The sequence below is a fragment of the Mandrillus leucophaeus genome, unplaced genomic scaffold (genome assembly GCF_000951045.1).
Source record: "Mandrillus leucophaeus isolate KB7577 unplaced genomic scaffold, Mleu.le_1.0 Scaffold603, whole genome shotgun sequence".
Lineage (NCBI taxonomy): Eukaryota > Metazoa > Chordata > Mammalia > Primates > Cercopithecidae > Mandrillus > Mandrillus leucophaeus.
The window spans coordinates 745,332-772,939 of record NW_012106509.1 but is presented as its reverse complement, the minus strand read 5'-3'; the positions used below and the strand labels follow the sequence as shown (position 1 = coordinate 772,939).

Genomic DNA, 27,608 nt, shown 5'->3' with positions numbered 1-27,608 from the left:
TGACTTCACATAGCTTTTTGGGTTTTGTTTTTGCTTTTTTGAAACAGAGTTTTCCTGTCACCCAGGCTGGAGTGCAGTGGTACAATCTTGGCTCACTGCAACCTCCACCTCCCAGGTTCAAGCGATTATCCTGCCTCAGCCTCCCAAGTAGCTGGGGCTACAGGCACATGCCACTACACCCAGCTAATTTTTATAATTTTTTTTAGTAGGGACGGGGTTTTTGGCCAGACTGGTCTCCAATGCCCGACTTCAAGTCCTTATGTCCACTCGCCTCGGCCTCCCAAAGTGCTGGGAGTGCAGGCATGAGCCATCATGCCCGGCCAACTTCAGACAGTTTCAAAGTGGGCAATACCTTCATAAAGTCACTGAAGACAAAAAAAAAAAAAAAAATCTCAGCTTTTTGAGGCCAGAAATGTAATTCTTATCACATCGCATAGTTTTGAACAAACTCTGAAATGTTGGCACATGCTAACCAAAGGCAAGGTTGACCAAATGCACCCAGGGTGTCTGTCTACATGTCACTTTTGTAGAGTCTGAAGTCTGTTCATCACGTGTTAACTTTTCTTTTTATTGCATAGGCTGATCCTGTTCCCCATCAGAAACAGGATTTCCTACCTTAGATTTTTTAAATGTTTAAGATTTAGAGACTATATTTGGGTCAAACCAACTTTAACTGTTCAAAACAAACTTGACAGAATTACCTTAATGGACAATATGAGTTCAAAGCTCTCCACCCTGCAGATGTGATTGAAGAGATCTAATCACCTAGGGTGTTAAATGGTGAAGACTTAACTAAGACAATAAGAGCAGGCATCATAATGACCTGTGTTAATAGCCACAAATTGAGATAACTGCCTGGCTCATGCAATTACTTGGAGGCCACGTCTGTACAACCCCTTTTGCCTCCCAATTCTAATAACAGACAATCCCTTGCCTCTCTCCCTACAGTCATCAAAGCAAACACCTGACTTTTTAAAAAAATGAGCACTTACCATCTTGGTCATAATGACCAGGCCAAGGGCTAGACATGTGACCCAACAAATGTTCCCTAGAATAGTTCATTCACACTGGAGCTGAATAACATTACTCGTTTTTCTTGATGGCAAGCTGTGAGGATGTGAGCCTGGAGGGACTGAAGCCTATACTGTTTGCTGCAAGGAGGAGCTGGTCTGAGAACAAAGACAATATGCAGAGAGAAGCACAGATGAGACAAAGAGCTGTCCGTAGTGATATTTGAAGTTCGGGCTCTAGTCACCCCTGATATCAGCTCTCTTTCCTGGAAAGAGCAGCCAGCAAATTCACTCTGTGACTTCATCTACTTCATACTGGGTTACTCTTACTGAGAATCATCCGTGTTTTCAATAATAAAGCTAGTGAGAAAGTAGCGGAACTCAACAAAGCAGACAAATAAGAACCGCTAGGTCATAGTCAGAAAACAGTAGTGCTGGTGCTAGTCATGCAATTTTGAGATCATTTCTTAAAATCTCTGAACCTCAGTTCAAAATCTGCAAATGGGGCTTCCAGCTACTGAACTAGATTATTGAAGAATTAGAATACTATATATAAAGTGATTTGCATGATGCCTGTCCCATAGCACTTGCTTATCAAGTCCTAAAAATGTACTGTTTTGATCATGAGGTTGTGAGGATAATGATGAGGAAGACCCAAAGAAAACAAAGATTATAGAACTCAGAATCTTCTACAACTTTTCATTAAAACCCTACCTGCTTAAATATTTTTGAGGACCAAAAAAAAAACTGCAAGCACTAAAAAGAAAAATGTAATGAAGTTAGAAATAATTATAAACAGAACATACTGATTATTTTAAGAAGCAATGGCACTTGAAAGTTCAACTTACAATAAATAAGCATTGTTATTAAAAGTTTACTCAAGGTCAATGTAATAGTCTTATTTTTAGGAAAAATTGTAATATGAAAAATAAAGCAAGTATTATTGATATAGCTGCTTCCTGAAAATGGAGGTGGTAATACTTGTAGGCCCAATTCAAATGTCTCCACAATAACAAAGCCTTCCTTGACATCACCAAAACCATGTATGATACTATACACCACACCAATGGTGCAAAGCTTTTCCTTCATTGAATTTATTTATTTCCCATTCCACACTATAAAACCCTCGTAGCAAGGCCTCCTTTTTCATATCTGTACCTTTAAAATGTAGCTCAATAACTTGATCAAAAGCAGGTGCTCAAAATATAGTGTTAAAATTAGACTCAATTTCAGATGTACACTGAGAGTATGGGACATGGGTTCCAATCTTGCTCCTGCCACTTACTAGATGTGCTACCTTGAATAATCCTTGATATAGGATTATATCCTCATAGTGTTTGCTTTCAAAGTTACCTACACTAACCTCCTACCCCAGTACAAAAATTCCATCTCCATGCATTTTCCACCTATACACACTGTGATAGATCCTCTACAAAACGTACTCTTCAGTCAAACTTCATAACCAGCTTTTGGCATAACTATTATCTTTCACATTGAATAAGTCAACAAAGCAATGCTTTATAAGGCCCACTATCAGACAGCCAGCAATGCAGACTCAGAATTCTAACTTTAAAAAACAGTCCTTCCTACACACTACACCACTTCACTGTGCCTTAAAAGTCCTGGAGTGTTTTTAAAAATTTTATCTCTATTAATAATCTTCATTACGGCATACTACAATGATTGATTCAAATAGCCAAATGAGATGATATAAAACTTCCTTGTAAAGTATAAAGTGCTCCAAAATATCAAGTAGTAGTAGCATCATGACAATGATGTAGATGATAATGATAATAACAGGAAAGGGAAAACTATGTACTTTGGGTGCTTTGTTGCATTAATATTTCCATGCTGTTAAATGGGTCAGTTACTGTAAATTGTAGCTATTTACTGAGAATTGGGAGGAAGCCCTGGATTTTTATTCTTTTTTTTTTCTTCAGTTTTTCGAGTACAATTAAAATGTACAGATTTTCAGAGGTAGTTACTATACTTACTTAGAAATTATGGTTGTATATGTATACAGATACATACCTTGGTAAAGAATGGTAATTGACTTGAATAAATTTGTGGTCTTGCTGGGACAAGTCTATGCAACATTGGTTTGTATGAAAACTGCATGTGGAACTCTGTTCTCTGGGCACTGATTTCCTGGCTGATTTGAAGTCTTCTCTCCTTTTCTCCTAATTGTTCTTTCAGCTGAAATTGAAGTCCAGTTAAAGCTCGTAACATATTTCTCTTCTTTTCTTCTCACTATTAGTGGATTTGGAAAAAAGGAGCACTGCAAAACACATACAAAATAATATTTTATCACCTGAGACTACATATTATAAAATAAATTTAGTAAACGATAAGGGAAGTATTTGAAATAGAAAACAAACTCATTCTTTAATGGTTATGGTTCACCCATAAAGAGGTAATTCTTAATGTTCAAGTTTAAAAAAAAAAAGATGAGAAGAAACAGTTGGCATTCAGCTAACAATTGTGTTTGGAGATTTGTGCCTGACTTTGTTATTCTGAGCAAAGCCAGGTACCAGTCTCTTGGGATTATGTACAAAGGCAAGAAAAAAAGTGGACATGTACAAACCTCAAAGGTGACTGCTGGGTTAATAAAACAGTCTGTTTTCTGTTCACCCACTCTTGCTCTCAGTGTGCAAGTATATTAAAATATGTCAAAAGGAAAACCATTCGCTGTGCAAAAATAATTCAACTACAACTCACAATTTCCAGCTGGTAGAGTGCCTTAGTGTATTTAAGTGCACGAACAAGTGACCCGTACATCTACCCAGATGAAAGTTGTATCCTCATTAAATGAGAAACAAACACAAAATAGGAACAACTGTCACACAGAAAAACAGACCACAATAGATACCGCATTTCCCACACTCAATTTCTGGCTTGAGCTATGGCACACTCAACAACAGTGCTGTCCTGGAAGTAACCTTTTAAAAGGGACCGAAAATAAAACAAGGAAGCTGCTAGGTGACCTAAATGTCTTGCTAATGGTCATCCAAATTCTCATTCAGAGTATCTGGGAAAACATCGTTTTCTTTCTGGGCCCTAAAAACTCCCATATTAGGTAAGACATTATGTAATAACAGTAATATGAAGTAACTGGAATAAACAGACCCAACACCCAAGGAATTTAGAATTAATGCGGTAAGTTATATTTTTAAATAACTCTGTTAGATAACCTCTGGTTTTAGCATTTGTAATATATCATACCAACCTTTTATTTTCTGATTTTCTCTAGGGAACTAAATCATTGATAGGACTCTGAAAAGAAAAAAAAAGAGAGAAGTTACTGGTTTTTAACTTTAATAATACTGTTCTTATTTGAGTCATACATTGTACATTATTATAAGGCAAAAACATACATCGATGTTCAATGTGATAAGTTGTATCTTATACACAACAGGACATACAATAGGAGCGTGTGTCTCCAAAAGGCAGATAGACAATATATGGAATAATAAGGGAACACTACTTGAGAGCAAATAACTGATTACAAAAGTATGGTACTAACAATTATTTCAAAGTAGGGTAAGATGTTCCACTTGTATACAGGCAACACCTCTGTTAAAATATTTTCATAGCAATTAGCACATGCTAATTTCCTGTTTACTATTCCCTCCCCTCAACTAGAATATAAGCTCCTCAGGGTAAAATTTATTATATGTTATGTCTTATATCATTAGAACTAGTACAGTCTCTGGCACATAATACAAACTCCAAAATTATTAATTGGTTGTTTGGCTAACTGATTAATTATAGCTGTACACATGACAATTGGTGCCCAATATTGAATTGTCAACCTCCTACTGGAAGACATAGAGGAACTGGAAAGGGAAGATGTTTCTAGAAAGAGACTAATGTTTTCTATGACAAACTGTAGCCCAGGAGCAATGGATATATGTATAGAAAAAAAGAATCACACAGCTCTAAATTATGTTTTAAACTAGAATATATAAAACAATCATTAAAATGAAATTGAAGCCCAATAGAAGAATGTAGGTAATAAGGGATCAGCAAACTAATCTAAATAAATTAAAATGTCTAGGCCCAGACTAATTATGTGAGCTTGGAAACAAGAAAAGTGTTTAAGGAACCAAAGTTAATGATAAGAAAAACTTATTAAAAATAGGAAAAGATAGATTTTAAAAACCGAGAGCTAGTAGGCTTGATTTTTAGGCCTCATGAAATTCTAAGGCATACTGATTATTAAACAGCTCGTCTATGAATTCATGAAAAATAAAGTGGAATTCACTAGGAGATAGGGAGCTGGAGTCAAGAGAGTACTGCATGAAGACAAAAGTCCTTGGTTCATATTCTGAATGTGTGCTTCCTCTTACTTTAGTGATTTTTCCTTTTCCCATAGTTAAACTATGTCTCCCCCCACTGCTACAATAAGTCCTAACTCTTAGTGCCTGTAAATATGACCTTATTTGGAAATAAGGGTCTTTGCAAATGTAATTAAGGTACACATTAAGATGAAGTTATATTAGAGTAGGGTAGGCCCTTAATTCAATATAACTGGTGTTACAGAAAGAGGGAAAGAGACACAGAGAACATGGACGGAGAAAGAACCCAATGTGATGAAGAAAGCAGAGATTAGAATCGTGCTAGGAGGCAAGCTTGGAATTCTCCCTCTAAGCCCTCAAGAAGGAACCACTCCTGCTGACAACTTGATGTGTGAATTCTGTCTTCCAGAACTGTGAAAGAATAAATTTCTGTTGTCTTCAGCCACCCAGTTTGTGGTCATTTGTTATGACAGCCCTAGGAAATGAGTACACCATCCTATAAAAAGGAGTTAGTGATGTATCTTCCCCAGGCGATTGTCGGGAGGATTGGAATACGGCGTAAGTAAATATTAATTTCAGCAAAGCTTTTTACTAAGATTCTTATAATGCATTCACTGATAAAATAAATCTATGTGAGCTCAATTATTAGTTAGGTTCAGAGTTGCTAAAATTGCCATTCCCAAAGACAGCTGATTAATAATTCAACATAAACTTAATCTTTCCCAAAATACTCACTTATGGATATATTGAAAATAACTCTCAGGTCTCAGATTTCTATCTTTTAAGGCCTTTTATAGACAAACAGACACAAGTTTCGGAAAGTCACCGAAGTAATAATTTTAATGATGGACACAGGACCTTTCGTTCATCATTAGTTGTCCAACATATTTACAGGACTTAGAGAAGTACATAGAATGGATGCTATCCAAATAAGGGAGAAAAAAGTAAGTTGGGAAAAATAAAAGTAACACATTTAAAAATAAAATTCTTGTTATCTTAATAAATTTATTATCCTAACAATATAATTTATTAACCATTATTAATAGTAATTTAATACTTTAAACATCAAACAGTGCTTGACACAAAGTAGATACTCAATAAATTACTGTCATTATTAATAGTATGATAAGCTAGAATGATGGACCAGACTCACTTCAGCAAAAAACACACAGTATTTCATTTGGGCTCAAAATTTAAATGGCTATAAGGTAGAAAATATCCAGGCTCATCATTAACTCATAGGAAATAGATTTGGAGATTTCAATTGATCAAAGTTTCAGTGAACGCATCCAGTGTTTTGTGAGACCTCTAAAACAAAAATAAAACAAAATAAACAACAAATGTGAGAATTTAGGATAAATCAGTAGATGTACGTAAGCCCGTGACAATTTGCAAAGGGCAAGCATAAGGGGGATTGTTTCTCTAAAAGCAGCAATTCTTCTCTGTAAATCTGAGAGATGTTCTGGATGCTGTGGAGGTGAAGTTCCAAGGGAGATGGAGGGTTTCTGCACACTCCCATCCCACACTTCCAGAAGATGAAGAGATGTAGGTCCCCATGGCATGCGAATCCGAGGAAGCAGATCTCTTGGTGAAAGACCTTTCTTCTGCCACCTAGAAACAACCGATGCTTCATAAAAGCAGCATCCAGGAAATACAACAGCAGTAAAAATTATGAGAGGCTCCCTCAGTTGAGACTGAAGCATGCAAACAAGGATGACAGAAATGTGAAGGGCTCAAAGAAAGACATGAGCTAGGAAGGGACATTGAAACATCTCACTCTCAGAGAACCAAAGAAGACCCCCACACCCCCGGAATGAGGAGGGAGGACATTTGAGAGAGAATGAAGACAAAGATATCAGAAGAGAAAAATTTCCCCACACACTGACTGTCATGAGCATCAGGGATAGCCAAGAAAAGTAAGGCAGATCTAATGTCAGTAGTGTGGTCCTTTGTTAATTAAACCTCCCTTTTTAAAAGCTGTTAAAGAGTATCACATGTGATGTGGAACCTTCTGGATGTAAGATGTATTTTTCTATATGTTGACTAGGAACATGGAGCCTATAATATTCATCACAGAAGTAATTCGGGCTCTTTAGACCTCAGTTATTTCTAATGCAAGGTTTCAGGCAGTTTTGGATACAAACTACACTCTTTTCCTGTGGCTGCTTCTAAACAAATTTACCAAAAATTTTGTGGCTTCAAACAACACACATTTTTTGCTCTTATAGTTCTGTAGTAGAGAAGTCTGAAAGTAGTTTCCCTAACCTAAAGTCAAGATATCAGCAGGATAGAGTGACTTTTTTAGGAGGCTTTAGGGGATAATCCATTTTCTTGCTTTTATCAGATTCTAGATGCTGCCTATATTCTCTGGCTTGTGGCCCCTTCCTCCATCTTTGAAGTGTGTCACTCCAACCTCTGGTTCCATGGTAACATGTCCTTCTCGTCTACTCTGATGTCTGCATCCCTCTTATAAGGACTGTGTGATTACTTTGGGTTCACCAAAGATAACCCATAAAAAAATCTCCCCACCTCAACATCCTTAACTTAATCACATAAGCAAGTTTCTTTTGCCATATATAGTAACATCCACAAGTTCCAGGGATTAGGACATGGACATATCTGGGGGTTCATTATTCAGCATACCACGTCCACTTAAAAAAGAAACATTATAGGGAGAGAATATAGTACAGAGTGAAAGCATAAACCAGCTTCTTGCTTCACAGACACTTAAAGTGCTTTTTATATGCCAGATGCTTTTATAAGTGCTTAACAAATATTAGTTCATTATTACTCTATACAGTTCTAGGGCATAGGGATAATTATAATTCCCTATTTTTCTGAAGAGAAAGCTGAAGGATAAGTTACTTGTATATGGCTTTGTCGTTATTTAGAGCTGGTATGAATCCAAATCATGCCTCTTAACTAGGTGACCTTGACACAGTATTTTCACTAGAAAGAACATATTTTACATGGTTGGTGTGAGGATTTAAATCAAATGATGTATATAAAGTGTTTATCACAGTTCCTGGCTCAAAATTTACTCATTACATGGTAGATAGTAAAATAACTATGTTAGAGACATCGACCAAAGAAATGGAAAAGCAGAATAAAAATGGTTAGGGAACTAGAAACACTATCATCTTAAAAATGGTAGTTTAGCTTGGAGAAGAAAAGAATTATATGGGGGGACATGATAGCTGTCTTGAAATATGTGATGAACTTTTATGTGAAGGAGAAGTAGATTTATTTTAATGTTACCCCATAAAACCAAACTAAAACCTAAGGGTGGAAATTACATGGTGATAAAATCTGGCTCAAAAAAAAAGGAAATATCCAATAATTAGAGTGTTACACCAATGAAAAAGGCTGCCCCAGAGTTTTGTAAGCTTTCAGTAAGTTGAAATGTTCAAGCACAAGCTAAATTACTCTCTGTAGTATATAAAATATAGAAAGGTTTTCAACAATGAGAGGAACATTAAAATACATTCATGCATTTATTCAGCAAACATTTACTGACCATCTTCAGGGCACAGTGCCTGTAAGGCCCCTTACAACTCTAAAAATAATAGAATCTACTATTCTATGAAAGAGCAAATAAGAGCATATGTCCCCAAAATGTACAGAATTTCGGGCTGATTCTCATTGAAGGGTCTACTGATTCTTTCAATCAGGTTCTCTAGTTTGTCTGGCATGATCTTCAATAAGCTTTATTTTCACAGTCACTTATCACTAGTCACAGGAAGACTTTTTCTACAGTAAAGAATCAGTTCTTAATGGGAAAATCACTCATTTTTATATTTCTGAGAAAAGAGATTTTTCTCTAAAGGAAAGAATTTTATTTCACAATCGTTGCTTTTTTCTTTCAGTCTATGCAAACAAATGCAATAACATCTTTTAACCAAAAAATAAAGAGAAAAAGAGGATTCCTCTCATTTAATGTGGAGCATTTGCCATCCTTGAAAGAATCCAACAAAAATAAATCACTCTGTTGGACCCCCAAATAAATTAATTATGGTGGAAACCTATTGAGTCTGATTTGTCCTGGGAGTTATTAAGGGGTTGCCTACCTACTTCTCATTTAATCTGCTTGTCTAAATAAGATTGCTTTGCCGGAGAATTACCTGAATTACACACATAATCCAAGAAAGTCTCCAATTAATGACCAAAATGTCCCCAGTGTCTATACCATCCATACAACATTTCACCACACAGCAGCTGATGGCATTTATTACACAGCTGTTAGTATGTGTCAGAATTAACCAGCCAATCGGATAGACCTCTATGTGATTTTTGCTGCTTACAATACTTTCTTAGCAGAAGATACAGAATAGGAATACTAATAACCCAAATACAGGTTGACTTTAATGAGCTCTTACCATGTCATGGTATCATCATAGGCAATTCTTTCAATGGCCATGCCAAGCAGGAGCCCCTCTTATCCTATCTAAAGAATGTGATGGAGCCAACATTAAAACTAACAGGGATGTGGAGTTCTTGAACTGTTATTGACTGATAAACCGCTTCCACAATCTTTAACGCTTTCCCTAACAAAGACAAATACGTTAGAAGAAATATTGAAGAGTAATTACAAACCTGTATTTTGATATCTTTTACAGAAATAAACAGTGTGCCAAAGATGGGATTAGAACCTAGTTCTCTAGATACCTATGTTCCAAATAGCTACTGATTAAGTTAAATGTAAAAAGTATTCTCAGCCCTGCGGGCTAGCCACATCACTGAGTTATTAAATATCATGCAAGAGTCTGTATAGGCAAGAATGCTGCTTTAAAATACGGTAAATTTCCTTCTCTTTCCTTTCAAAATGCCCCAAGGCACTCATATACATTGTGGACACCACTGGCCTGAAAATTCTCAGTTGAGGGAAAAAGAAATCCAAAATCCTTGAATTTATAAGAGCACTAAAAGCATCTAAAATGATAACTATTTTGCCCCTTTAACACCAAAAGATCAACTGATTTTTTATTTTTCCCTTGGAGTTGACCTTTATTTAACCCATGGCATGCCAAAGTTATGGCCTGAAGCAATTTTTTCAGTGACTGCCTTGACTTGGGACAAGAATAGGCATTTTACTCACCCTGTCTCTGAATCATCATTCCTTATCACTACTGATGGTCAGTCTAACAAAGAAAAACATTTTTCAACGTTTAGAAAACACTAAAACTTTCTGTTGAATTATTTATTTCCTCCATTTCAAATACATTCAGACCTGCAAAATGTTTGCAAATTCTAAAATTATCAAATTTTTTCTCAAAGTTTTTTATTAAGCTCTTCAATAAAACGTTTGTATTCAGTTATGTATAAAAAATAATGAGCTCATTGTGCCTGCATCATAAAAAGCTAAAACCATTTCTTTTGATCAATTGACTACCTGCTGGCATCTTTTCCTAATGGGGAAATTAATTTTAAGGCTTTGTGGTACCTCTTTTGCCCCCTATATAAGTCCTGCACTTATACACAATTGTTCAGGGCACTCTCACTATTTTGAATGTAATAAATGAGGTATATCTAAAGAATTTAGACATGATTAGTAGTGTCTAATACTTTTTCTCTAACAAAAACAAATTCAATAGTTGCGTATTATGAAAGATTACAATACGAAAGAAAAAAGTGCAAAGATACAGTAGGAGGTATTTAATTGAGAGATTAAGAATTTATGGCTATAAGTGCTGGGAGGCACATCTGTGAGTTATCCAAGGGAGAATGCAGATTCTCTGGCGGTTTATAATGACACAAATAACTGTATTTCTGGACTGGCATAAATGGGGTCCTGGTTATGAGAAAGCAGCATAAGAAAATAGCTATCTGTGTCGAAAAGTCTAGCTCAAGGATTTCTACAAAAAACTTTCAATGACAACAGTATTTTTATGAGCATAATTTAATATCAGCACAAGCATTTTATTGTGGATCCTCTTTACCTGGTTTTATTTCCTGAGCAGCATTGATCTTTAGAAAGTCAATGAAAAATGAATCAGTATCTACCATACATTGAGCACTTTGCTAAGCATTTAATTTTTATATCCTTTAAGAAATCTATTTATTAATGCTTCCCATTTTTACCAAATAGAGAAGCTGAAACTCAACAATCATAAGTAATTTGCTCCATGCTACACATTTAAGAAGTGGTATATTTAACCCAGATACGTTTGACTTGAAAACAAATACCCCTAAACTCTACATTATACAGAAAAATAGTATTAGCAATAATTGGGAAAAACATGGATCCAGCCAATGCAATAGGTCCGGAAAGATAAATATGAATTAAAATTAATTTTAAAATACACAATTATTAATTGTAAATGACAGAAATAACTACATAGAAAATCTATGAGAAACAAGAAAAATGAAATGAGAGCTTAAACACAATAAATTTAATGAATTAACCAAATCATACGTACAACATTTTGAATATATGTTAAATACACTTTAAAAGAGTGAATTTTATTGTATGTAAATTGTATGTCATTAAAAAGTTAAAGAAAATGATTATACTAGCCAGTTAATGTGGGGAGAAATGGAATGGAAATGAGAACTGTTCACCGATAGTATGAATGTAAAAATTGGAACAATTTTTCTAGAGGGTAGTTAAATTTTATTTATCAAAATCCGATTATTATATTTTTTAAATCTAAAGAATTAATCAGAGATGTGGCATTAGGCTTATATACAACAACATTTATCATAGTCTTGTTTGAAATAGGTCTCCCAAAAGGAATTTAAACAGTGGAAACTATATAAATCCAGGAATTTCTAAATATAGCTTGATACATCCATATAAAGTCATGGTTCAGAATAGTTAATTACATTGGAAATGCTTATAATGTTAAGTAAAACAGACAAGATACAAAAAAAAAAAAAGAATCCAAAGGTTAAAAAGAAATTTGAGCTGCAATGAATGTTATGAGAGAAGAGGATTTTTTTGCAAAAATATATTCAGTAAGATAAAGGAAGCTGATGCAAAGGTGCACCTGGGTCTAGGAATGCATTCTTACATTTGTTGGTGGAGAATATGCTGTGACTGGTATAACAGAGAGTCAAATGCTTTCTAGCTTGTTCTGTGTTTGTAGAAGACCTGTGTTTCAGGGAAGAAGATGGGTTGCTATTCCATATCACTTTTTCTTGGATAAACAAGACTTCTCCCTCCATGGAACCTTTGCAAAAGCTCCTTTCTCTCCATGGAATTTTCTTTTCCTAGATTTTGACTTGGATGACTCCTGATGCACATTCCACATTCACGTCTTCACTGAAAAGTCACTAGTTCAGTCAGGCTTTCTCTGCCCATTCATAGCAGCATGGCATCACCTGGGAATTTGTTGGAAAGACAGAATTTCACGCTCCACCCAAGATTTACTGATTTTGAATCTGCATTTTAACAACATCCCCAGATGATTCTCATGCACACTAAAATTTGAGAAGCACTGTCCTTACAGTCTGTGATAGAGACTGCATGCCAATTCCCTGCATCATTTTCTCCATAGTGCTTATGCATATCTAAAATCATTTATTTGCTTTCTTAAATGTAGTTTCGTTAGCATAGAATTTGTCTTTTGCCTGTATTCACAGTTCCTAAATAGTGCTTCATGTACTGCTGGGACCCAGTGAACATTTGTTGAATGAAATCACAGAATAGGGAGAGGCATAGTTCAGTAATTTTGATTGAAGAAATGCCATTTTATATCTTCACTATCTAAATAACTCTGTCTCTGGGGCCTCGATTATTGATTAAAGTGATGGGAGCTAATAAATTGTGTTCCAGCCCAATGCATCATGTGCCTGTAATATTTACTGGTTCTATAAAAAACACTAGCTAATAACTTTCAGAAGGATAACCAGTATTACTATATGTAAAAATAAAAGTAGGTTGCTCAAAAAGTTAAACAAAGAATTGCCATGTGACTCAGCAATTGATTTTCTAGGTATATGCCCAAGAGAATGTTCAAACTAATCTTACATACAAATGGTCACAGCAGGATCATTCATTAGAGCCAAAAAAGTAAAAACAACCCCAAATGTTTATCAATGAATGAAAAAATCTGCAAAATGAGGTATATACCCTCAATGGAATATTATTCATCCATAAAAAAGAATAAAATACCATTAATGTCACAACATAAATGAACCTTGAATATATTACATTAAGTAAAAAAAGCCAGATACAAAAAGCTGCATGTTGCCACATATTGCAAAAGCCACATACATGAAATGTCCAGAATAGGCAAATTCATGGAAACAAAAAGCCAATTAGTGGATGTCAGAAGCTGGAAGGAGGGAGAAATGGAGAGTACCTGCTAATGGACACAGAGTTTCTCTCTGGGGTGATGAAAATATTCCGCAATTAGATAGTGATGATGGTTGACGTCATTGTGAATGTACTGGAAGTCCTTAAATTGTACACTTTAAAATGGTTAAGATGGTGAATTTTAGATTATGTGAATTTCACTTCAACAAAAAATAAATATATAAAAGCAAATTACTATTTTAAGACATAGTGGCATTAAAATATATTAACTTGCTATCCAGAAATTTTGTTTTACAGACTCACTATTTCAGAGGTCAGGGTTTCAAATGATTAATATTATGTGATGATTGTCTTTTTCAGATAGAGATAAGACAGGGAAATAAGGTAAAAGAAATGAGTCTGGGATTTGCCTAAGCCAGGACTCAAATTCCTTTGATCCTTGGCTAAAAGCCCTGATTGGTCCAAAAGGTCAAATGGAAAGGAAAAAGCAGTCAAGAATAAATCAGTAAAATAAAAAATTCATTAAAATGTAGCTATTGGGAGGAAAGGAAATAACCTTCCTTTCTTCTACTAAAGAGTGAATTGACAACCTAATTTTTCGAACAGGTAACAAATGTATAGCTATAGCTAGGTGCCCAGACTTTCTTCTCTACAGGGAAATGTTGGAAATAAATTAAGGAGGAGTCTTCAGACTTACTGAAGCCACTGAAATTGTAATTGTTGTTACAATTGCAAGGGTTTATTAAAGATCATCAGGAAACTTGGCATTAAAAAAGTGTTTGGATAGATAAGACCCCTGTTTGCACTTTAAGCCTTTACTGTTAATTACATGTTACTGTAATTAAGCACTTCAAAAGTGACTTTTATGAACTGTGCTATTATTTCATTTAATAAGAACTTGTTATAAAGTCACAGGTTAACAAAAGTTCATTAATAAGTTGAGTGTTTGGAACTCAGAAAGCATTTTCCTATGGAGCAATGTTAGCCATGGTGGTTAGGTTTCTATGTAAGTGGGGTCTAAGGAATCAGGTAAGCCATACACACCTGCTCCCACAACACGAAACAGCACACTACATGTTTTAAAAGATTTCTATGGAAATATGCATTCAGCATTCTGGAACTAAGACATCTCTTCCCTCCACTGCATTAGTGATGCTTGTTCATTCATTCATCACTGAATCGCTCATTCAACAAGCATCGGCAGTGCCTGCTATGTACCAGGCCTTTTAGCAAGTTGTATTCCTTTTTATCTGCCAGGTAGCAGGCTTTCTTCAACTTGGAGGAAGTAACCATCAGCTTAGCATATGAACTCCAGCATAATGAGAAGCAGAAGATGAGACTCTAGGGCAAGTAGAAGCAATGAAGGTTGAGGATGACCGGAACAAGGTGATGGCAGGTGAATGATCCTTTAACCCAGCTGCCTATGCCCCTTTCCCCCACTTTCCTCATTGTGGCCAACACTGGTGTTAGTGTGGAAACCTCTAGTGGATGACACCAATAAATGTAAGCTATGTAATAGATGCCCTTTCCTACTTCATTCTCCCTGAGAGCAGTGCCCGGGACTGGGAAATTCCAAGGAGCCAAACAAGCGTGAGAATGGAGATTTACATTTTTAAACCAATTCCCCCATCTTACTTGAGAGTACAAACGAAAAAGAAAAAAAAATAGAGAAAGGAAAACATTAATGAACATATATCCATAGTATGAATGTCATATATCAAGGATTGTGTGAAACAAAAACAAGCAATTGCTGAACTCACATTTTTTTAAAAAAACTACAAGTTACCAACTAACAAAGATCACCACCTAGTGGCCCCAGCATGATAACTGCACTTGAACAAGATGTATTGGAATTCAAAAATATTGGGGGTTTGTTGCAAGAAGGTAAGGAAACATTGAAGCCTTTCCTTTTGTCCCTTGGATCCAGCCTCTCCTTTTTCTTTCATTCTGAGTCAGTTTCTCTTAGTTTATGATTTCAGTTTGTCTTGAAAGCATTCTATTTGCAGTTACCTTTATTTTAATCTTTGCAATTAGCTACTTTGTCATCCTTTGAGTTCCTCATCTTTTAAGATACACCATAAGCCCCCCTGAGTCTTGCCTGAAACAGTGGGTTTAAACATCATTTTTGTCATGCCACTTCCCTACAAAAAAAAAAAAAAAACTGAATGCTTACATGGATCCTGTTGTCACTTACATCAAGCCTGGTCTAACCTGCATATCCCCACACTCCACCTTGGCAAACATAGTGACTGTCCACTGGGTACTTTTTTTATTGATCTTCACCACCCTCAAATCTCAAACGCAACCGCAGTTTTTATCTACCTCTGAGTACTCTTATCCAACTCAAATTACACCTTTTGATAACTTTTTCCCTACTACGCCTGTTATATTCACTTTTTTCTTCTCTAAGTTCTTACATTCATGGTTATTAACACCAAGTATATGATTTAATTACTGTCTAATTGTTTTATGAGTATTATGTCTGCAAAGGAAGTTCCATGGTTTAAATGTGTCCATATCTCCCACAAATCTTAGCATGATATTAAACATAACACGAGAGCTCAATGAATAAATGACTGATTTAGAAATGGATAGATAAGAATTCCTGCAATTAAAGGACCTTTAGTCATCTATGGGTAGGTGACAAGGAAAGAAGAAGGAGAGTACAGAGTGGGGAAGATAGCTGGAACTATATTCCATGAGTGGAAAAAGATCAATTTTATCCACCTTTCTTATGTAAAGTGCCAGTGACAAATCGAATAGAAAAGTATCTCCCAGAATGCCAGGATACATTTAAACATATTCCAAAATATACAATACAATACAACCACGAAAGTTTTTAATGGAATATAGTTACTTTGGGTGCAGACAGTGACAGAACTCACTCAGACAAAGAGAGGGAAAAACCGGGAAAAAAATAAATTGTTATTAAACAGGTAATGAAATGTTAACTTGCATTCTAAGGTAGGACAAAGTTTTACTTCTTGGGCAGCAGCATAAAACCTGCTCCAGGGATGTGAATTACAGATACGTTAGGCAGCTGCACACTGGAAATAGCAAGACTGGGAGAAAGCTCTATGCACTCAAACTTTGGCATATAATTCAACCAACTTTGAATGTGAATGGAAATATTTTACCCCCAAAATGTGAATAATAAAACAAATAAAATATTAAATAATCTACTCAAATGAAGAAGTCTGCAGAATAAGTAATGTGAACTTGAAAAATCTCATTAAGTGTCACCAGAATTCTATTTCTAGTGCAACTGCAAGTAGTTTTATAACTAGGTCTCCAGTAAAATAATTAGACTATTTTAAGGGGTAGCAACTGACTGTATCTTGAGGAGAGGAAAGAAAATGCTTCTGCTATGTAAATTTCCCCCCAATTTTTCAAACTGACATTTTCAAAGGCATCATAGAAGGACAATTACTTACATGCTGTATATATTGCTATTTTACCACAAAATACCACTAGGTATGCAAGGCACTGTGCAAGCTATGGTGGAGGTAAACAAGGAATGTAAATGGCATGCATTATATCCTCAAGTATCTTACTAGGGTGAGAAGACCCACATGTATTCAATAGATAATAAATAATTCCATAATTAATGTTTAAGTAACTCTACCACATATTATGCAGATAGCCTGCATTTTCATACTTCAACAAATATTGAAGGCCCACAAATAGAAAGATGTTATACTAGATGTTTTGTCAGTACAACGTAAATTCATTACTCAACTGGCCCTCAGCAACAGTGAGTATAATAAGAAATGGACAGCAGGTACCTCAATAGAGATGAGATTACTTGATGAAAGAATTATAATATGTGATTTATTTTTAAATGCAGGTATGGTTTAAATATGCAGGGTTGCAGGGCATTAGAGAAAGCATTGGAGGCAGATTTATCACATGCAAAGGCACAGAGTTGATAAAACAAGGATGGGTATGAGAACTTAGTTCATTCCTTTCACTACGATGTATAGAAAATGTGACATGAAACAATATGAAATGATGTTGGAAAACTGACTTAGAACTACAGTATAGAAGATATTAAATTCCAGACTAAGAAATTTGGCTTTAATCTATCAAACTAGGAATCATAGAAATTTTTGAACAGCTAAGTAAGGCCATCATGGTTGTACTTTTAACCAATTAGGTAGTGATGCATGAATTGGTCTTGAACAAGGAAGCATGGAGAATACATTAGTTTCGGAAAGAGGTAATGTTGGCGGAATGTATGGTAGTGACCAAGATAGAATGGAAGGGACAATTCCAAGAGATCCTACAGAGAAAAACAATTGACTGAGACCTGGTTGATTTGATTAAATATAAAGAGCTATCAAGGATGAACTCAAAACTAATGCCATTTAGAGAAACAAAGACCAAAAGAGGGTAAGGTTGATGTCTCCAGGAATTGGATAACTTCAGTAAGACATATTTGCACCTTAAAGTGCCTTTCAGAAGAAAATATTCAGCTGGCAGTTAACAATATTAAACAATTGAGACGAAAGCTAACTTGTGATTTGCAAACCATCAAGAGTCAGTGTAAAAGAACTGAGCAAACTGAAATCTCAAAGCTTGTACAGTTCAGCAAGGAGAGCCAACCTGATACCACAGAGACCCAGTAATGAAAACAGATCATGAGAAAATGTGACTAGGATCAGCTAGCTTCCCACATCCCCATCCTGCATTTGGTCCTCTTTAAATATGATAGGGACTTATACATTGGAGAATTTAAGCCAAGCAGTATAAAAATCTCCCAATAAGAAAGGTATAGGGAAAAAAACTCAGAAGAAGATGAGAAAATGTGTTCAGGGGATAAAAGAAAAAAACAAAGCCTGAAATTAATAACTTCAAAATAAAACAATAATTTTTATGAAATAAAAATTCAGATGCACTAAAAATGGACAAATCAATTTTTTACTTACTAAATAAAATGTAAGGGACTATCTTAAAATGCAGAAATAAAAGAAGTTGATGGAAATAAAAGAAGGGAAAAAATAAGATAGATGTTCAATCATGGAAGTATAACATTAAGTAAACTGCTAGGAGTCCCCAGAAGAGAATTAAGAGGGGCAAAGGATGAACAAAGAATAAAGACATTGTTTTTAGAACTGAAGCTCATTAGTTTCCAAATGGAAAAGGCCATCAAGCACCCAGCCCAAGAGATGAAAAAAGGAACACTATCAGGAAATTTTAATGAAAAAAGAACACAATATCTATACACCTTCAAAATCTGAGGGAAAATGACTTTTAGTATATAATTATTAAATTAGTAATTAGGGAGGAGCATGGATAGAAAAAAAGACATATTCAAAAAGGTGACATCTTAAAATTTTATTCCCCTTTTATACTCCTTTGATCCATTACTGAGTGATATACCTGAGTCACTTGAGGGAGTAAACAAAAAAGAAGAAGGGTGAGATTGAAAAAATAAAATCTGTTTCAACAAAAAGAGAACCCACTGTACCCTGGGTATACACAACAACCTGTCCAGGTATTGGGACAAGAGAATGAAGGACTCCTGAAAAAAAGAACCCTTTGACAAAATTAAGTAAATAAATAAATATTGCCAAATGGGATTTCTTCCAAATCTCCAATGGTAGTAGATTTCTGGTTTATTGGTCTTTACCTTACTTTCAACCTTTTTGACTGGTTTTCACTTAGATGAAGCTCCTGAAAACAGTACATGTCTGGACTTTGGTTTTTTATCCAATGTAATAAATCATGTCGTTTAGTTGATGAGAATAATTTGTTTACTTCTATTTAAAGCACTGATATATTTGCACTTACTTCCACTGTCTTTTCTCTGTTTCTATTATTTTAGTGTTTAGCAAACGTATTTACTTCTAGACTTTCTAACAAATCCCTATTCATTCTAGTTTTTTCTTTATCTTCAAGTACTGTAAGATTACTCATTGAATTACTCATAGAATCCATCCTCTCATTTTGCTATTACCACCACTGCACTCCAGCCTGGGCAACAGAGTGAGACTCAGTGTCAAAAAATAAAATAAAATGAAAGTAAGAATATTGGGAATACAAAGGCAACTTATGTGAAAGAAAACATAAATTTGAGCCTGTTTCTCTTATATCTCTAAATAATGGCTCGTCCTCCATGTTACAAATTCATATCATGTTATGGCTTATCTATGTTGCCTTTTCTAGCCCAGTCACATCGACACCTCACTTTTATGTTATTCCTGGTTCATTTACCTCTCAATATTTTTGTCAAACTACTCTTTTTTTAATCCATCTAAATACATGTACAGTCTTTGAATTTATATGGCTTTTCTAAATATACTATAAAGGCAGCCAAAAATCACAAGAGAGAAGATCAGCTACTGAAAAAGCAGTAACTCAAAGTACTTGACTTTTCTACTGCACAAACTGACATACTCTCATATAAAATGCAAAATAGTCAATAAAGCTGAAGCGTGGGCACACCAATTTGAAATCACATTCCACACATCCAGGAAGTTAAACCAGGTTAAACCACTCCCAGCAAAACATAATATATGAAACAAAAATATTTAAAGTTAGTAATGAGAAAATAATGATTAGCTTAAAAAGAATGAGAAATAGAACAAGTGAAGACTTTTCATTGGCAAAAATAGAGGCTAGAAGACAATGGAGTAGTAAGGAGAAAATAATTATCAATTTAAAATTTTATACCTAGCTAAGCTGACACTCTATGGTGAGGGTAAAGTAAATCAACTTATACACATACAATAGCTAAAAGAATTATTCAACAAGAATATAATTGATGCTGAGGGAAGGTGTGGTTTATAAGAAAAAATTGTAAGCACAAAAACGATAAACTATGTCAATATACCAATTTAACAATTTTTATATAAGAAAATTAATTTTTATTTTCATAAATCAAAGTTAAACTAAAACTCTAGACTAGTACTTCTCAAAGTATGATGATATGATCTGTACCTGTGCATGAATTATTTGTTATTGATCTGCAGTACTTACAGAAACTGTGTGAAACTGTTTTAGCTATTTGACTTTGCCTCAGTGTTACTGATTGAGGCACCTTTTACTCCTGATAGTTTGAGATGTTTGTTTCTGGGGTGGTAATAGCAAAATGAGAGGATGGATTCAATGAGTAATTCAATGAGTAATCTTGTAGTACTTGAAGGTAAAGAAAAAAAATAGAACAAATAGGGATTTGTTAGAAAGTCTAAAGGTAAACACATTTGTTAAACACTGAAAGAACAGAAACAGAGAGAAGACAGTGGAAGTAAGTGCAAATATTATCAGTGCTTTCAACAAAAGTAAACAAATTATTCTCATCAACTAAACAATACGAATTATTACATTGGATAAAAAACCAAAGTCCAGACATGTACTGTTTTCAGGAGCTTCATCTAAGTGAAAACCAGACAGAAAGGTTGAAATTAAGGTAAAGACCAATAAACTAGAAATCTACTACCATTGGAGATTTGGAAGAAATCCCATTTGGCAATATTTATTTATTTACTTTATTTTGTCAAAGGGTTCTTTTTTTCAGGAGTCCTTCATTCTCTTGTCCCAATACCTGGACAGGTTGTTGTGTATACCCAGGGTACAGTGGTTCTTTAGATATCCTTGGTTCTCTTTTTGTTGAAACAGATTTTATTTTTTCAATCTCACCCTTCTTCTTTTTTGTTTACTCCCTCAAGTGACTCAGGTATACCACTCAGTAGTGGATCAAACAAGTATAAAAGGGGAATAAAATTTTAAGACGTCACCTTTTTGAATATGGCACACAGAGAGCATTAAATGTCACTGTGTATTAAAGATAATATAATAATCTCCAAGGCTCACCAAGAAAATAGTAAAGGAGCAAAATCTAGAAAACAACCCTCCTTGCATGTTTTTCTTGTTACCTTTGTATTCCCAATATTCTTACTTTTTTTTTTTTTTTTTTTTTTTTTTTGACACTGAGTCTCACTCTGTTGCTCAGGCTGGAGTGCAGTGGTGAGATCTCAGCTCACTGCAACCTCCACCTCCCAGGTTCAAGCGATTCTCCTGCCTCAGTCTCCCGAGTAGCTGGGACTACAAGTATTCGAGACCAACCTGGCCAACATAGTGAAACCCCATCCCTACTAAAAACCCAATATTCTTACATTTTATAATTTCTGAGGCTAGTTCTTAGCCAAATTGTGGAGAAGAAGGGTATCATCATTCTTCCAGATGCCTTTTTCTGAGGTACATTTTCCCCTTCAGGGGTGGCTTCCTATCACCATAAACTTCCAGTGCTCTCCTTCCCCTCATACTAGGATGGTTATCATTCAGTCATTTTTTTTCTGCGTTCCTGTCTATATCACTACATTCATGCCACCAAACATGCAAGAATACACACACACACACAGAGAGAGACAGACACACACACACACAGACACACACACACACGAACACTTACTTGAAAAAATTTTTTTGTTTGCTTTCCCAGATTTGAAGCCCTATCCACTAGAAATCTCCTCTGATTAACCAATTGTGGGGTGTGTTGTTTTCTTTTGTAAGTTTCCTATATTCTCACTAACATTGCACTTATCACAGGGTGCTAGAAGTTTGTTTTCTTATGCACTCACTAGCTAGACTATGCATTCCATGAGAGCTGAGGCCTAATCCGTTCCTTTCGTTGTTATCCTAGACATGCTCTTTATGGAAGCATGACAAATATGTAAGCAAACATGTAAGTGAATGGCAGAAATGTTATCAAATGCAGAGAGAAGGAGATGAAAATGGTAATACAGTAACCTATAAGAAAAAGTAACACTACACAGTTAAAGCTTGGTGAAAGTCCTATAAAGAGACTGGTAATAGACAAGTGGTCAGAATCTCAAGTTTAAAAACATATAAATTTCCAGATAATCATTCCAGTTAGCTCATTTAGAGCTTACTTACGTGTCTTCAGTCCTGTTGTCTTTATTCTGCACGATATTTCTTTTTTGAGGTAGAGTGGTAGGGATAGAGTTTCCCTTTGTTGCCCAGACTGGAGTGCAGTAGCACAGTCCCAGCTCACTGCAGCCTCAACCTGAGCTCAACCAATCCTCCCACCTCAGTCTCCCATGTAGCTGGGACTACAGGTATAAACCACCATGCCAGACAAATTTTTCATTTTTTCTAGAGACAGTGTTTCACCATATTGCTTAGGCTTGTTTGAACTCCTGGGCTCAAGTGATTGGCCCACTTTGGCCTCCCAAAGTACTAGGATTATATGCATGAGCCACTTCACTCAACTTGCACTGTATTTCTCAAAGACTTCCTTCTTCTTCATTCGCTTTGCAGAATCTTTCTAGTTAAAATCTTCTATAAAGTAGTATACACACAAATTTGTGTGACATTATTTGGATGAACTTTCCTTTTACTTTACTAGAATCTACATTAATGTGTATTAATACTAATTATATTTGGTACATTTAAGACCCAAGATCTCATTTATGTGCAGCAAATTTTTAAAAGTAAGTTGATTTATAAACAATTATTATATATACAGTCTAGTTGGAAAACAGATGTAACTGTGTTTTCATATCATCTGTAAACTGGGCTGATATGTCATCAATGCCATCCATATGCTCATGGAAATAATTAATAAATATTTTAGACAGGAGAGAAACCATGTGCCTCTGAACAGGGCACAAAACCAGTCACTGTAGACTTCCTTCTGAGGTAATAGGAACACACTAATTAGGACTAGTCTGTAAGTCAGCTAAAATTCATTAACAATTCTATCATCCGTAACATAGGTCTTTACCTTGGTCACAAATATATCATGAAAGTTTATATCTAGAATAGATTTCTCATTTACTAATTTAGTAACCTTACAGATATTAGAAAAGCAATTGTAATCATACTGTTTTTATTATTTTTAATTAACTGCATGCAAAATATCCCCTCACAGAAAGAGTCCTCAAAAATAAACAAGAAAATTAAGTAATGGTTTTAATTAGCAGTCTTCACTGTCTATATTTAAACATTTTTTTCTAGCAAACCTGAGTGTACTTGAAAAAAAATTGTTTCCTCAAGCACTGTTCCATCTTGTTTCTATCATCATCTCCACTCCCCTTAAAGAGTTTGCTAAGCAATGATAAAATTTAGATTAGCCTCTGCCCTAAGAGGCACCCATTGCAATGATGATTTACAGTATTAGTACCCTTGAGATGTTAACACACATTAAATATAAAGTGAATTGAGATGAGCTTTTCCCACAGGGGCACAATAAATAGTAAGATCCAGGTACTTAATTATTGTTGCCACTTTCTGCACTCCTAAAAATTTTCCTTTGAAGTTTCACTCTTGCTATAATCATATTAGGTCATTATGCTTCACTTTATGCTCCAAAAATCTGTAAAGCACATTTGATGGCAAGGTCAGAATGGTTGCCTTTTTTTTTTCCATCATAAAGTATGCTGTTTCCCCTAGATCAGCAAAACATGCATAGCAGGTGATAAGATGTACTGCAGAGAAGCCAACGGCATCATTTTAAGGAGTTAGTGCACAAAGCTGGCCTATGAGTCAAAGAAATGTATGTAATCAAAATTACTCAGGGAAATCCCCTAACTCAACCAGAAACCATATCTTTTAGTGTTGTTTATACAGCACTGTTCAAAAATGCTACTTCTTAATGTTTTCTTAAGGATTTGAACAAATTTCTGCTTCTTGGGTTTGGCATCAGGTAAAGCAGTTGGCTATCCAGGTCTGCAGTGAATTTTTTAAAATATGCAAAAAAGATCAAAGCTTAGAATATTATCAGCTAAGTATAACTCTCAAAAAACTGAATGTGCTCAAGGGTCGGGTCTAATAAAGTTAATAATTTTTACAGCTTCATCAAAGGCAATCCTAAGTAAAGTTGCATTGTTTTCTTTAACTGTGAGTACACGGCAGTGAAGAATATAATGACTGACTAGCATTTTGGTGCCACTGCCTTCATTCATAAAAAGGCACATGCAATTTATTCACCATTGCTTTTGAATAGTAAGTGCAAATACCCAAACTGTGAAAATGGAAAATAACATTTTAGCAATAAAACGTTTTAGGAGACACCTCGGGAACCATAGAACATTCTTTGAGAACTATAGCATTAAAACAACTTTTAAACAAGCTATAGAATATTAGTTAGCTGGAAAAATGTGAGAATTCTTTTCCTGAAATGGTAAAGTATCGTTAAATTTTGTTCTGAATGTTTACAGTGAATATTTTAATTAATATTCATATAAAAATTTTACCAATTTGTTTTTTGTCTTTTATCTCATTTATCTGTCCTCTTTTCAGTACATTGTCAACTTTATAGCTTTGTTTCATTAATTTTTAAGCTTTTCTTCAAAATAGTTTTACAACTAGTTTAGAAAATAAATTCATTATTACAGTGCTTAAAAAGGAAATATATGTATGCAATAAAAGCTCTCATCGATTTTTAAGGTGCTTGTAATCTTTTCAGTTTTTGTCAATTTTCAAAAGTTATATAGTGACAAAGAGTTATTTAATTTTTGTTTACATCACAATACCTATGGTTTAGATTCTCGGTAACAAAACTACAAACATCTGCTGTGTACCAAACGAAAATAATTCTTTCCTGAATTAGAAAAATGTCTGGCCGGGCACGGTGACTCATGTCTGTAATCCCAGGACTTAGGGAGACTGAGGCAGGCAGATGACTTGAGGCCAGGAGTTCGAGACCAGCTTGGCCAACATGGTGAAACCCTATCTCTACTAAGAATACAAAAAATTAGCCAGACGTGGTGGCGCGTAGCTGTATTCCCAGCTACACGGGGGACTGAGGAACCCCACGAAGCTGACATTGCAGTGAGCTGAGATCACGCCCCTGCACTCCAGCCTGGGTGACAGAGCAAGATCCTGTCTCAAAAAAAAAAAAAAGGGGGGGGAAATAAACAAACATTGTTTGCCAATAAGTGATTTCTGGGAAGCATAATTTCATGCCAGTATTGTTGATTTCCCAAAAATGTACCCTTTTTTTTTCCTGACAAAATTGTTCTTTGAACTAATTAAAGCAAAAAGAAAATTTACCTCTTTACTTCTCATGCTCTTGTGTTATTTTTCAGAGCTTAACCTATGGTACTGCAGTAAACGCTAAAACTTTATAAATAGCAGCTTTTTAGATGCCTAAGACATCTTTAAGATTAGAGAGCGATGTTTATGAAGTAGAACACTGTTGAATTAGTTAAGCAGGTAAAAGAGAAGAACAGGTCCTGAGCAGTAATAATGCAAAAAAAAGCAACAACAAAAAAATTACATCAACATAAGCTCCTGATGTGTAGTCACTGACAGAAATAGCTGGCAAACCAAGCCAAGAGATAGCAGGCCAGTCAATCCAGACTAAAAGCTTAAGCTAAAAATAACTGCCTCACTAGGTCTTTGTAGAAAAATTCTACATGCTAAGGATGTCAACTTAAATGTGTCTGGTTTATGAATAAGAATATTTAAGAACAAAGGCTGCATACATTAAAAGAAATAAAATTAATATAAAAGAGTGAGTCAAGTAAATGATCTGTGTAAGTTCAGAAACTTTTAGATTAAATAGTTGAAAAGCTGTGAAACTAGAATGACAGCTTTTATCCTTTATCATATTTAAAGCAGGGTTTCTATGCTTGACTTCTGTTCTCATGCTAGATATAAAAAATAAGAATAAAAAGAAAGAGGGAAGGAAAAATGTATACTATATATTGCTGCTTCTAAATCAATTACACATTGTACACAGATTGAATCACCTCTTACTTAAAAGTTAATCAGAAACATTACTATGCACAGAAATGACCTGTTTCCCATCTAAATTCTAGTTCAAACTCTTCCCTTTGGGTCTCTGAAATTATTTTTATTACTTTTACATATCAAGAGTAAATGTGGTTAGTTTTGAATCATTTATTTTGAAGGAAAATAATTACATGAAAACTTTGAGATTAGCAAGCTTGTGAGCATTGCTATATGATAAATTAGAAGCCTCATATGTCCTTTTTTGATAACTGCATTAAGTTTGTGAACCCAAATACTTTCTTTAATTATACACATCTTACAAATATGTTCATATTAATGGAAAACAAAAGGTGTGCTACAGCTTTGTGGTAGAGAGGCAATAAACGCACCAATTATACTTAAAGTATTAAATAATGTTATAACACTGGCCTTTGAAACCAAAATAAATGTCTTATTTATAAAGCATCAGGAAAACCTCTTCAGCTCCTGCTCAAATACGTTGCACATTTGAATAATGCCAGTCTCTGTAGGACTTGATATTGGACTATGAATATTTGACCTAGACTGTCATTAACAACTTATACATTTTAAAATCACGTTTTGAAATGCAGCAAAACTAAGATTGTAGTGAATTTAATTTCAAAGTCATACTATCCCTCCTTTTATGCTGTATGTGGTAATCCTTGATTTTTTTGCACTGATGCTAAATGTTAATGAACAGAGCCACCGTGTACCATTTCACCTGGAGCAATGAAAACATTAAAATCTCTTTAGAAGCCTGAATAAAACTTTATTTTATAAATATAATCCATGTTAAAGCTCCACCGTTTCACTGTACTTTTGAAATAAGGGCACATGGAAAATATGGAAGCGTTTCCTTTGAGATAGCTAACTAAAGCTACAAAATGAGCACGGTACAGCATTTCCAAGGAACATGGTTCAAAAGTTGTACGATTACTACTAAGGTTGTTTTATTCTCTACCACATTTGGAACAGGAAGTCTGTGTTGTTCTTGAAGAATTCTGAAAAGCAATGTCACACTCTGATGACCTCTTCTCCTCATTAAAACGTTCCCAAAGACAGCGCTCTGCATGATGTTTTGTAGCTCCAGCAGCCATGAACTAATTTGTACCTCTTATTTTGATCATGCACTGGTGAAAGCACCAAACAATATTTTTCTTTAAACACAGAGAGGTCTTTCAACAGCTCAGCATGCACTTCTACCCTCTTTTTAATCTTGGAGCACCTATTTATTTGCTCTTTTCACCACTAAATCTTCTTTGCTCCTTTCTGCCCCCTGCAAAGTGGCTAGTTAAAAATCTTCAGTGTTTTTTCTTCATA

General features: G+C 35.0%; 1 protein-coding gene across 1 annotated transcript in view; it reads right to left on the bottom strand.

Annotated features, from left to right (window-relative positions):
* TFEC (transcription factor EC) overlaps window positions 1–27,608 on the bottom strand; it is a 211,924-nt gene that overhangs the window by 162,007 nt on the left and 22,309 nt on the right. The window contains exons 2-5 of the mRNA XM_011999841.1: window positions 12,319–12,628; window positions 9,685–9,752; window positions 4,237–4,283; window positions 3,042–3,260 (exon numbers count right to left, since the gene is read on the bottom strand). Coding sequence (XP_011855231.1) covers window positions 3,042–3,239 — 198 coding nt within the window. The 5' untranslated portion in view covers window positions 3,240–3,260; window positions 4,237–4,283; window positions 9,685–9,752; window positions 12,319–12,628. The remainder of the gene's footprint in view (window positions 1–3,041; window positions 3,261–4,236; window positions 4,284–9,684; window positions 9,753–12,318; window positions 12,629–27,608) is intronic.